General features: G+C 49.8%; 2 protein-coding genes across 2 annotated transcripts; one reads left to right on the forward strand and one right to left on the reverse strand.

The window, feature by feature from the left end:
* Window positions 1–8273: 8273 nt before the first annotated feature.
* Window positions 8274–10379, reverse strand: LOC109778365 (rho GDP-dissociation inhibitor 1). Its single transcript, XM_020336920.4, has 5 exons — window positions 10069–10379; window positions 9828–9894; window positions 9499–9717; window positions 8782–8906; window positions 8274–8661 (listed from the first exon to the last, which is right to left on the reverse strand). The coding sequence occupies exons 1-5, from the start codon at window positions 10195–10197 to the stop codon at window positions 8584–8586; spliced, it is 618 nt and encodes a 205-aa protein (XP_020192509.1). The 5' UTR covers window positions 10198–10379; the 3' UTR covers window positions 8274–8583.
* A 246-nt stretch (window positions 10380–10625) lies between these two features.
* LOC109778363 (pentatricopeptide repeat-containing protein At1g05600) lies at window positions 10626–13014 on the forward strand. Its single transcript, XM_020336919.4, has one exon. It carries the CDS (start codon window positions 10662–10664, stop codon window positions 12144–12146), a length of 1485 nt encoding a protein of 494 aa, XP_020192508.1. The 5' UTR covers window positions 10626–10661; the 3' UTR covers window positions 12147–13014.

The raw sequence follows: 13014 nt of genomic DNA on the forward strand, positions 1-13014 counted from the left end.
AGGGGGATAGCTAATCCTGTCGAAGACTACGCTTCTGGCAGCCTCCATCTTGCAGCATGTAGAAGAGAGTAGATTGAAGTCCTCCAAGTAGCATCGTATAGCATAATCCAACCCGGCGATCCCCTCCTCGTCCCCCTGTTAGAGAGCGATCACCGGGTTATATCTGGCACTTGGAAGGGTGTGTTTTATTAAGTATCCAGTTCTAGTTGTCATAAGGTCAAGGTACAACTCCGGGTCGTCCTTTTACCGAGGGACACGGCTATTCGAATAGATAAACTTCCCTGCAGGGGTGCACCACATAACCCAACACGCTCGATCCCATTTGGCCGGACATACTTTTCTGGGTCATGCCCGGCCTCGGAAGATCAACACGTCGCAGCCCCACCTAGGCTCAACAGAGAGGTCAGCACGCCGGTCTAAACCCTATGCACGCAGGGGTCTGGGCCCATCGCCCATTGCACACCTGCACGTTGCGTACGCGGCCGAAAGCAAACCTAGCCCCCTTAATACAAGCGCAAGCTTACGGTCCAATGCGGCGTGCGCCACTCAGTCGCTGACGTCAAAAAGAGCTTCGGCTGATACCACGACGCCGGGATACCCATAACTACTCCCGCGTAGATGGTTAGTGCGTATAGACCAAATGGCCAGACTCAGATCAAATACCAAGAACTCGTTAAGCGTGTTATGTTGAAGTAACCGCGGACGCCATCCAGGGCCAGGCCCACCTCTCACCTAGGCGGTCTCAACCTGCCCTGTCGCTCCGCCACAAAGTAACAGTCGGGGGCCGTCAGGACCCAGGCCCGCCTCTACCGGGATGGAGCCACCTGTCCTTTCAGCCCCCTCATCAGAATCACTTGCGGGTACTCAACGAGCCGACCCGACTTTAGTCACCACATGTGTCATGTATATAAAGTATATAGTATATACCCGTGATCACCTCCCGCAGTGATCACGGCCTAGTAGTAGCATGGCAGACGGACAAGAATGTAGGGCCACTGATGGAATAAACTAGCATCCTATTCTAAGCAGTAGGATAGCAGGTAAGGGTAACAACTGTAGCAACAATGAGAGGCTATGCAACAGAATAGGGTTAACCGAAAGCAGTAACATGCTACACTACTCTAATGCAAGCAGTATAGAGAAGAATAGGCGATCTGGTGATCAAGGGGGGCTTGCCTGGTTGTTCTGGCAAGGAGGGGTCGTCAACACCGTAGTCGTACTGGGTAGCAGCGGCGTCGGTCTCGAGGTCTACCGGAGAAGAAGAGGGGGGGGAAGAAATAGTAAATACGGAGCACTATAGACATCACAAAACATAACATGGCAATAAGCGGTGCTAGGGGTGCCCAATCGCGGTAGTAGGCGATACCGGCGAAGGGGGGAAACATCCGGGAAAGTTTTCCCGAAGTTTGGCATTTTTGGACAGATGAAACGGAGGGGGACAGTTGCAGGTTTGCTATGCGAGGGACGCGTGGCAGATGAACGGACCGCGTATCCGGATTCGTCTCGTCGTTCTGAGCAACTTTCATGTATAAAACTTTTTCATCCGAGTTACAGATTATTTTATATGATTTTTCAAAGTTTTAAATGAATTTCTAAAATTTCAGGAATTATTATTAATTCAAAAATACACCTAAGTAATGCTAGATGCACCCGGTCCAGTGTGCCCAGCAGTGTATTAGAAGCTGACAAGTGGGGTCCGGGGGGGTCCAGTCAGCGGTTTAGTCAGCATGTTGACCAGTCAAAGCTGACTGGTCAACAAGGTCAAGGGGACCCACATGTAAGTGTCACGTGTGCTAAAAAATAGCTAGACTAAATTACACTAGAGGGGGCTACACGTCATAGGCTAACATATAACCTAACAATTACTAACCTAAATCTAGATTAGCCTAAACTAATTGAACATGGCCGGCCACACATACAGAACACACACGCACACACACCACGCAGCACACTCAGCCATGGCCTTGCCATGGCCAGCCGCATGCAGCAGCATAGCATCGCAACAGTAGGTTTGAGCAGCAGCAGGGTTGAGCAGCAGCCGTATGCAGCGATAGCAGCAGAACGCAGCACAGCACGCGAGTGGCCGAGCAGCAGTGGGCGCGCGCGTGGCCAGGAGGGGCGCGGTCCTAGCCAGAGGCACGACCGCGAGGGCGGGGGCGCACAGTGCGCGGCCAAGGCACGACCACCGGCGACGGGGGCGAGCGCGGGGAACACGGGATGCGGGCACAGCGAGCGCGGCGCCAGGGGCGAGGCAGGGGCATGGCCCAAACGTGCGGCAGAAGAAAGCAGGCGTGGCCATGGGTAGGAGCAGCACGTACGGGTATGTGTACACGGGAGCTCTGACGAGTTCGGGGACGGCGGCTACGACGACGAAATCGAGAGGGGGAGAGGGGGTTTTGGAAGAGGAGCTCACAACGCTTCCAATGGAGTCGACGGGGAGGCCGGAGGAGGAGGAGGGAGGAGACCGAGAGCTGGGCTGGGCCGGCTGGTGCGCGGCCTGGTTGGGCCAGGTGGTTGGGTGGGCTAAGGCCCAGGAAGAGGGGGTGCGTCCCTTTTCTGTTTATCTCTTTCATTTACCCTTTTTTATAGTTTTCTGTTTTGTAATTATTTTAGATAGCAAATGACTTTCATGTAATATGAAACTTGACCATAAATCACATTGCAGTTTTAGTCATTGCCACGAAAGTTTGGGGAGGGATTTAAAATAGTTTGAAATTGTTTAATAATTAAAAAGCACTTAATAATTATTTTTAGCCAAAGTTATAATCACAAAAGGGGATTTAAGTACTTTACAAAGTGTTGGGTCACCACCATAACTAGTTATGGAACATTTGCCACACTTTGAACATTTTCTTTTTCGTGTTTGAGAAATTTGAATTCTGACTTTATTTGAATTTGAGTTCGAACTAAGATTTGGATCAAGCGAGGATTAGCAACAGTAATATGATGACAAGGCACCATTAGCAAAGGATTACTGTAGCTTGACACTGGGGGTGTTACAGTACTCTTTGGGTGTTAATCACATAGCGATGTGAACTAGATTACTGACTCTAGTAACCCTTTGAGTGTTGGCCACATGGTGATGTGAACTATGGATATTAATCACATAGTGATGTGAACTATTGGTGTTAAATCACATGACGATGTGAACTAGATTATTGACTCTAGTGCAAGTGGGAGACTGAAGGAAATATGCCCTAGAAGCAATAATAAAGTTGTTATTTATATTTCCTTATATCATGATAAATGTTTATTATTCATGCTAGAATTGTATTAACCGGAAACTTAGTACATGTGTGAATACATAGACAAACAGAGTGTCACTAGTATGCCTCTACTTGACTAGCTCGTTGAATCAAAGATGGTTAAGTTTCCTAGCCATAGACATGAGTTGTCATTTGATTAACGGGATCACATCATTAGAGAATGATGTGATTGACTTGACCAATTCCGTTAGCTTAGCATTTGATCGTTTAGTATATTGCTATTGCTTTCTTCATGACTTATACATGTTCCTATGACTATGAGATTATGCAACTCCCGAATACCGGAGGAACACTTTGTGTGCTACCAAACGTCACAACGTAACTGGGTGATTATAAAGGTGCTCTACAGGTGTCTCCGATGGTACTTGTTGAGTTGGCATAGATCGATATTACAATTTGTCACTCCGATTGTCGGAGAGGTATCTCTCGGCACTCTCGGTAATACACATCACTATAAGCCTTGCAAGCAATGCAACTAATGAGTTAGTTGCGGGATGATGTATTACGGAACGAGTAAAGTGACTTGCTGGTAACGTGATTGAGCTAGGTATTGAGATACCGACGATCGAATCTTGGGCAAGTAACATACCGATGACAAAGGGAACAACGTATGTTGTTATGCGGTTTGACCAATAAAGATCTTCATAGAATATGTAGGAACCAATATGAGCATCCAGGTTCCGCTATTGGTTATTGACCGGAGACGTGTCTCGGTCATGTCTACATAGTTCTCGGACCCGTAGGGTCCGCACGCTTAACGTTCGGTGACGATCGGTATTATGAGTTTATGTGTTTTGATGTACCGAAGGTAGTTCGGAGTCCCGGATATGATCACGGACATGACGAGGAGTCTCGAAATGGTCGATACATAAAGATTGATATATTGGACGGCTATATTCGGACACCGGAAGTGTTCCGAGTGATTTCGGAGAAAACCGGAGTGCCGGAGGGGTTACCGGAATCCCCCGGGGAAGTATTGGGCCTTATTGGGCTTTAGGGGAGAGAGAGGGCAGCAGCCCAGGAGGTGGCGCGCCCCCTCCCATGAGGAGTCCGAATTGGACTAGGGGAGGGGGGCGCGGCCCCTCTTTCCCTCTCCCTCTCCCACTCTTTCCTTCCCCCTTCCCCCTTCCTAGTAGGACTAGGAAAGGATGAATCCTACTCCTACTAGGAGGAGGATTCCTGCTCTCCTTGGGGCGCACCAAGGCCGGCCGGCCTCCCCCTTGCTCCTTTATATACGGGGGCGGGGGGGCACCCATAGACACACAAGTTGATTGTTCCAAGCCGTGTGCGGTGCCCCCCTCCACCATAATCAACCTCGGTCATATCGTAGTGGTGCTTAGGCGAAGCCCTGCGTCAGTAACTTCATCATCACCGTCATCACGCCGTCGTGCTGACGAAGCTCTACTGGATCGTGAGTTCGTGGGACGTCGCCGAGCTGAACGTGTGCAGTCCGCGGAGGTGCCGTACCTTCGGTGCTAGGATCGGTCGATCATGAAGACGTACGACTACATCAACCGTGTTGTCATAACGCTTCCGCTTACGGTCTATGAGGGTACGTAGACAACACTCTCCCGTCTCGTTGCTATGCATCACCATGATCTTGCGTGTGCGTAGGAAAAAAATTTAAATTACTACGTTCCCCAACATCTGCTAGGTAGTATCCCTTGTTGTAGTGCCGCCCATTGACCTCGAAGTTCACCGGAGGAGAATGACCTTCAACAAGCTTGGCAAAGACAGGGGAGCACTACAGTACGTTGATGTCATTGTGAGTTCCTGGCATACCAAAGGAGTGCCAAATCCAGAGGTCCTGTGCGGCCACTGCCTCAAGTACCACACTGCAACCGCCTTTGCCGCCTTTGTACATCCCCTGCCAAGCAAATGGACAGTTTTTCCATTTCCAATGCATGCAGTCAATGCTTCCAAGCATCCCAGGAAATCCTCTTGTTGCATTCCGTGCTAGGATCCGAGCAGTGTCTTCAGCATTGGGTGATTGCAAGTATTGCGGTCCAAACACTGCCACCACTGCCCTGCAGAACTTGTAGAAACACTCAATGGTCGTGGACTCGGCCATGCGCCCATAGTCGTCGAGTGAATCACCGGGAGCTCCGTATGCAAGCATCCTCATAGCTGTCGTGCACTTCTGGATTGAGGTGGATCCAAATTTGCCGGTGCAATTCTTCTTGCACTTGAAGTAGCTGTCGAACTCCCGGATGGAATTCACAATCCCGAGGAAAAGCTTTCGGCTCATCCGGTAACGGCGCCGAAATACTTTGTCCCCATGCAGTGGAGCATCAGTGAAGTAGTCGGAGTAGAGCATGCAATAGCCGTCCAGTCGATGCTGGTTCTTTGCTTTCATCCGCCCCGGCGTCGAGCCACCTCGCCGCGGCTTTGCATTGCTCGCGAGCAGGCAGGCCAGGGCGGCAAGGACCATGAGATGCTCTTCGTCTTGGACGTCAGCATCGGCTTCCTCCTCCAGTAGCGCCGCGAGCGCCTCCTCGTCGTCCGAGTCCATCGCCGAGCAGACAAATCGCCGAACACCTGGCGGGCGGAGCGCCGAAAAACTCGCCCAGGAAGGTGGTGAGAAGTTGTCGCGGCGAAACCCTCTCTCTTTTTCCGGCGGGCAAATGGCCTATCTAGCGGTGGTGGGCGGCAGGGCGGCGCCAGGATCGGCAAGGCGGTGGGAGGACGTGCGCGCGGGGAGGGGGAGGCGGGCGAATCTGGACGTGCTAGCTGACTTTTCGCCTGACAGTGTGGGCCAGACGCGGTTTTTCCCTTCCGCCGGAGCCCCCAAGCGCCCCCCAGTGCGCTGGGTTCGGCCTGGGATCGCCGGGCCCAAAAACGGGCCGAGCTGGCAGATTTTGGCGTCTTGGGGGCGCGACTGGGGGTTTTTTCGGCGCCGGCGCGAAAAAAGTGGCCTGAGAGGGCCTGTTGGGGGCACGGCTGAAGATGCTCTAAGCTTGCATACCAAATTGTTGTCCATGGGTACATATGTACATATAAAATATGGTATACAAATCGGTGGGTCGTTAATATGTCTAGGTTATTATGAGCTGAAGAAGAGGCATGTGGAAGAACCGGATGTCAACCTGGAGGACGCTACTCTCCTTGACGCCGTGTGTATCTCTCTGGGTAGCCTGGTTGCTGTGTGTCTTGTCTTTACGGAAATATTGTGACGGTTTTAGTCCGGTTTTCTGTTAATGAACCGGATAACTTTTTTTTATTAATAAATCGAGATCCTCCGGGGTTCGAGTTTAAAAAAATGTTTACATAATTATCTTAGTGTATATGTATGTCTTATGGTCTACTCCATCGTGATTTGTAAGGCTCTTACACGTTTCAATAAAAAACCTTGTCCGTCAACAAAATATGAGTTATATGCTACAAAGACTATATCACTAAAAGTTTCTCTACAACGTATATCTAACGGTATATTTTTTTATGGGACATAACAAATAATTTGTTAATCAAGCTGACGGTCAAAGTTTATTCAACGTGTGAACCTAACAAATCAGGATAGAGGGAGTGTTTTAATTGCACTCTGAGATAGATAAGTGTATGTTGCGAAAATTTCTATTTATTGCAAACTAGAAAGTTTAGTTGGTCAAACGATGTGAACTATGTAGGTAAGTTTAAATTCATCATGGAATAGATAAAAAATAAAATTGAGCTAAAATTTCGTGCTCCGGCGTGGTCAATAATCTTTCAAAGTTGGTTTAGCGATTGCTAAGGCGCAACGTCGTGCACGTTTGTAGTCGGATCGTCAAAGTCGTCTCCACCAAATTGATAGTTATCATCTCATTGAAAGATCGGGCCCCTCGCCTCTATCAAGTGGTATCATCTCATCGAAAGATCGGGCCCCTCGCCCCTATCAAGTGGTATCAGTTTTCAGGTTGCTCGGTGAGAATTTCCAGCTTTCCCTAGATTAGATTTATTTTCTTACCTATAAAGTTTAGTTGGTCAAATTATGTTTTTTTTTCTTTCTTTCTTTTTCTCACCCATGCATAGCGTTGGTCTTATATGGCTTTGCTATTTGCATGTGTGTTTTTTGTGTGGGTTGGTGTTGGCTGTGTGCATCATAACTGTGCAGAGACCGGATGTGTGCTCATCGTGTTTGTATTCTCTTGATGCTTCATTTTGAGCTAATAAAATTCACCCTTTTTTGAATTCAAATTTACTATTTCTAGCCCTCTCACACATCATTAACTCGACCACCCATGCTGTGACAGTGCAGACTTGCTGTTTAGGGTGTGCGCACTATAACCAGACAACATCACTACTTTCTCCGGACTGGAATATAAGCCGGGTAGGAGATTTTAGGTTTTCAATTTAACTTTATATAGAAACATGTGTAATATATGCCATAACAAATACAGTACATAGTTAGAAACTTTATTTGACGGCGAACCTAAAGACCTTATTTGTGTCATACTGTATAACACATATTCCGTTAGTCAAATTTGAAGAACAGTTACAAACAACACGAAGGTACCGTCTCCAAAAAATAAACAAAACGAAAATACCGCAGCACTTCCGGATCACTCTCCTCGCAAGAAATCGGCCAGGGGCTTCGGTATGATGGCGCAAGTCAAGTCACCAGGCGCAAGCTTTAAGCCTCAGCTAGCTAGTGCTGATTCATTGCTCACCGGCCGGTCCGTGAGTGAGCCCGGTGAAGCACCGACGCTACCACTACGCCAAAGCTTTGCTTTCATTCGTCCACCTCAAGAAAACGGCGTCCCATCAGTCAACCACCTAGTGACCTAATGCGATAATTACCCTACGGCAGCAGCAGCTAGTGCAGGAAACAACTTGAGACGCACGCGAGACCCCGACATGGCAGCCAAAGACGGCCACACATCATTGCATCATGAAAAAGACAAGCCGAGCTACCACAACACTCACTTGGTTTAACTGCCAAGACATTTTTTCACAACGACGGAAGAAATTAAGATGCAGTAATTAAGCTCTGAAATTAACTGCCTAATGGACAGAAAATTACACGATAAGACGGAACAAAGCATGAATGTGTGTTTCAGACAAGCAACAAGTCGATCGGGTACATATAAATAGTAGCATCAGAGTATCTCCAGGGAGAACCGATTATATAGCGAGTTTGAATGAACATTATGCGGAAAAGAAAAAGAAAAAAAGAGAGTGGAAATTAAGTAGGCTCGGAACAACAAAACTTTAAAAGAAAGGCGGTTAACGACGGCGACGGCGTAAGGGAATAATTGTAATGGTCTCTAGAAGCGACAGCGCAATCTGCCAATCTGCCTTGGCTTAGCTATGAGCTAACATGGAATGAAGCCTTGTTCCCACATCATACGGCTGGCCAGTCCTTCCTAATCTCAAAGTAGTAACTCATCTCCAAGTAGTTCTTGCCATCATCATCAATAAACTGGAAATGGAAAGAAAAAAAATCGTTAATTGCAGAAGTGGTTAATCGACCAATCAAACTGAAGAACAAAGTGATTAGTGGAACATTAGCTTTAAATTTGATAAGTACTGCATGTATTACCTTTAGTTTAGCAGAATAGGAGCCTCTTGCAAACATGCCAGCAGGGGTGGTCTCTTCTTCACCCTCATATGTGTAGGGCTCTGCCTGGGGACTGAATGTCCCCAGCATCATCTTCTGGTTCTCAACTGCGACAGGGGAACATCGGATCAACTACTTCAAAAGGGAAAAAAGCCCAGAGCACAGCAAATTAAGCCTATTCATGTACCAGATGATCTTGACTACTTTTGCAGTTAGATAAGCACTACAAAATCCACATATGATTAGGAAAGGTATTTCATCAACTTCTCCAGCAGAATTTTGTTCGTTGTTGGGGAAATAATTTTCATCAACTTTTCTCAAGTCATGCAGGGGGGATATTGTGTCAATTTCAGCATCTTATACAGATGTCAGATTCAGGAGGGAAATGTAGTGCAAATTAATACACTCAGGAAATAGGGTCGGTTAGGATGCCATTATGTTATCTAAAATGTCCTACATATCTTTTTCTTGATGTCTTAAATGTTCGTGAAGAGTACCACAGGAAATTTCAGAGAATCATTTACTGTGACATTCAAAAGGAACGATCGATGTCACTTTAACAAATTTAAGAGCACTATATTCAACCATCATTTTCATTTGATCTAGAATCTACTTCTGTACTAGTACGATCTAACAACCGGATAAAGAATGACATTAGGAGGAGTGATCATGTTGGGGTGTGTGTGTGTGTGGTGTCACCTCTTACTCCAGTCTTCCAGACGGTGTTGGTGTACTTGAGACCCGACACAATGTTGTTGGAGACGATGAACGAGAAGCGGAAGCTGTAGGCGCTGCCGTCCTTGAGCGCGAAGGCGTAGCCCTTCTCGTCGGGGACGAATGGGATGGGCAGGACCAGGTCCGGCCGATCCGGCGACAGGATGGTCAGGTTCAGCACCTTCACCTCGGGCTCCGCAGTCTCTGTGCTCCTCAAACAATTTCAGAGCCGATCAGGTAAATAATTGGCAGATGGATACGAAGTTGGGATCAAGGAAGCGGGCGGGTGAGGGGAACGGTGGGGTGATGTTAACCTCCGAGCTGCTCTGTGTCCACCTGCCCAAGCAGTTGCTCCTTCCACCTCCTCAGACTCTCATCATCCTGCATCGATCATCATCATCAGAAAACAAACGAGGATCATATGGACGAATCAATTCAACTAATCAATGCCGGATTTCAGTTTCATCGGCATCAGCATTGAAGAAAGTTTCCCAGAATAAATGGCATGGAAGGAAACGAACAAAACAAATCACTGATTGATGGGCAGTTAATTACCTTGTCGAGCTCGAGCTGGTCCTTGAGGGGCACCTGGGGGCCGAGCACGACGGCGCGCTTGGCCTCCTCGTCCTCCTCCTCCTCGACCTCCTGGTCGGGGTGGGCGGAGTGCTCATCCTTATGGTCCATGGGCGACGCACGGACGTGCGCTCGCAAGTCTGCCTCCCGCGCGAGGCTCCTCCTCCGTCACACCTGGGAGAAGGCCGGGCAGAGGGGTGGCGGTGCGGGGTGGTTGACGGGGCGAGCGGCGGCGATCGGAGGGAGGGAAGGGGGGCCGCGGTGCGCTGCGCTCTCTATCTTTTATGTTCGACCCCGCCCGCCTTAACTATTTTAACAGGCGCAATCGGTGGCGTGGCGACTCCACCTCCCCCCGCGACGAGCGCGCCGCGCCACCCGAATCCAAACCCCCGATGCGCCTTTCCAGGATCCCCGGCCCGCCCCCCGCGGCCCGCGGAAGACCAGGCACAGCGCGCGCGCAAGTGGGCCTGGGCCTATGAGCTGGGCCGAGCCGGGCCGGCTACTGGAGCGGGGGGAGTGGGTGGAAGCTTGGTGTCGTGTCCGCCGGTGGCCGGGGAACTTTGTCTGAAGCTGGTATGGCGAGGGGCGCGCGGCCGGTGCGGTGGCCGCGGGTGCTGGCGCCGGCGCACCTGGCCGGGGCCATCAGGCGGCAGAAGAGCCCGCTCGAGGCGGCGCAGCTGTACGCCGACGCGCCCGGCTGGTACCCGCGCGGCTCCTACCGCCACAGCGACGCCGTCCACGCCTCGCTCCTCGCCGCCGCCTCGTCCTCCCCCGCGCTGCTCCCCTCGCTCCTCCGCCGCGTCCTGCGCCGCTCCCCCTCCGCCGACGCCCTCCTCGCCGCGTCCATTCCGCACCTCACTCCCGCGGACGCCGCCTCCATATTCCGCTCCTCGCTCCCCGCCTCCCCCGCCCCGTCCTGGTCCCTCTCCTTCTCCGCGCTCCTCCGCGGTCTCGTCTCCCGCGGCCTCCTCCCCGAGGCCGCCGGGCTCCTCGACGAATTCCAGGGGCGCCCTGAGGTGTCCATAGAGTCCGAAGACCTCACTCTGCTGATCGAGGAGATGTGCCGCCTGCGGCGCCCTGACCTCGCGCTCCAGGTGCTCGAGGAAATGTCTAATCAGTGTCTTGAGCCGAACAGAGGCGCCTACCGCGCGATCGTTCCTGCGCTCTGCGATGCTGGCATGCTCGACGAGGCTACGCACGTCGTCTACTCCATGCTGTGGCGCGTGTCGCAGCGGGGCTGCGACGGGGATGTTGTGGTGTTCCGGGCGTTGCTGGTTGCGCTCTGTGCTGCTGGCCGGGGCGAGCTGGCAGAGCAAGTGCTGGATAAGATTATCAGGAAGGGGCTGAGGACGCCAGGTAGTAGGCGCTCTCTTCGCGTGCCAATGCTTGCTGTGCTTACCATCGAGGAGGCGCGGGAAGCCATTGACCGTGCTTTGGTTGTCCGAGGTGGGCGGACTGTTGCGAGCTTTGAGTCCATTATTCTTGATCTCTATGACGAGGGACGGTTGAATGAGGCGGACAATTTGTTTCAGGACATGGGCAAAAAGGGGTTCAAGCCGACAATATGCATGTTTGAAGCCAAAATCGTTGCCTTATGCAGGGAACAGAGGGTAGATGATGCAACCAAGGTGTTGGAGGAGGAGTTGGCCAAGAATGGTCTCGTTCCCACTGTGACAACATATAACTTGTTAATGAAGGGTCTTTGCGATGCTGTGCAAGCAATGAAGGCCCTCGGATACCTTAAAAAGATGGATAAGCAGCTTGGCTGTGTTGCTCGAAAGGAGACATTCTCTATCTTGATCAGTGGCTTGTCCTTAGAAGGAAAGTTTATCGAGGCGACAAAGGTTATGGAGAGGATGGTGAAGAACCACCATCGTCCTGACAGAAACGATTTCAACAACGTTATTGAAGGTTTATGTTCTGTTGGCAGAACATACGATGCATTGGTATGGCTAGAGGAGATGGTTGACCATGGAGAAACACCTGATGTCCGTGTTTGGTCTTGTTTGGTTTCATCATCTTTAGGAGTAGGAGGAAGCGTTATGATTGCAGCTATGTGAGAATTAGGATTTAAGACAACAGTACTCTTGCAGCACACCAAAGACAACGCAACAGAGTTGCCTGTGATGGTAATAACGCTGAAGAGAAAAAGACAGTGTGCCTGTAGAGATTAACCTGAATTCTTGCCAGTTTGTATCAGTATGAAGAGGAGGGGAAATGGGGAATTGAGCTAGCTACATTGTGTCCGCAAACATGAGGAGGTTCATTGAGTGCTGCTTGCTTCTATTTCGGCCTGAGACATGTTTGATGAACAGGTGGAACTGTCATCACAATGAAAACCATGCTGCTGTTGTGGACGTGGTGGTGACAGGTTGGAATCTGAGTAACGCTGAAGGAAAGAGAAGACCGGCAGGAGAGGTGACTTTCTTTATACACCCCCACAAGTCCGAGTATGGATCCGCGAAGGAGCAGCCAAAAAGCTCACATGTATCAATTCTTATTTCTGATGGCATGGCTGCCATTGCCAAACTTGTTCTTGAGAGTGAACACGGACTATTGGCAGCCGCGCAATAGTCATGGTGTTGGGATGTTTATAAGGACCTTGAAGTATGCTGAATGTTTGGTTCTTTCATATGCCGATTGAGTTGTAATATTAGTATTAATATTACACACTGTCGGGCTAAGCATAACGTCATTGTAGGGCAGGATGCTGTCATGCGGAGAGACCAAATCCCAGACTTTGTTTTGTGTAGGGCTATTTAGTTTTTGAGCAAGCTTGATAAAGGAGCAATTCCTATCACTGATAGGTATCAGTCACATATTTTATATCTTATTGTTTGTGTGACGACAGAATGATTTCCGGACGTCGAATTTTTTTGTAAATAGCATTATCAAACTAACGATATCCTGTTGTTCGTGGTTTGCAGA

The sequence above is a fragment of the Aegilops tauschii genome, chromosome 3, assembly GCF_002575655.3.
Source record: "Aegilops tauschii subsp. strangulata cultivar AL8/78 chromosome 3, Aet v6.0, whole genome shotgun sequence".
NCBI classification, from domain to species: Eukaryota; Viridiplantae; Streptophyta; class Magnoliopsida; order Poales; family Poaceae; genus Aegilops; species Aegilops tauschii.

Coding starts and splice junctions, on each gene's coding strand:
- LOC109778365 (XM_020336920.4), bottom strand. CDS start 10,197: ATGGACCATAAGGATGAGCACTCCGCCCACCCCGACCAGGAGGTCGAG. Junction 9,895..10,068: donor ACCAGCTCGAGCTCGACAAG/GTAATTAACTGC, acceptor TGATCGATGCAG/GATGATGAGAGTCTGAGGAG. Junction 8,907..9,498: donor CTGGAAGACTGGAGTAAGAG/GTGACACCACAC, acceptor CCCCTGTCGCAG/TTGAGAACCAGAAGATGATG.
- LOC109778363 (XM_020336919.4), top strand. CDS start 10,662: ATGGCGAGGGGCGCGCGGCCGGTGCGGTGGCCGCGGGTGCTGGCGCCG.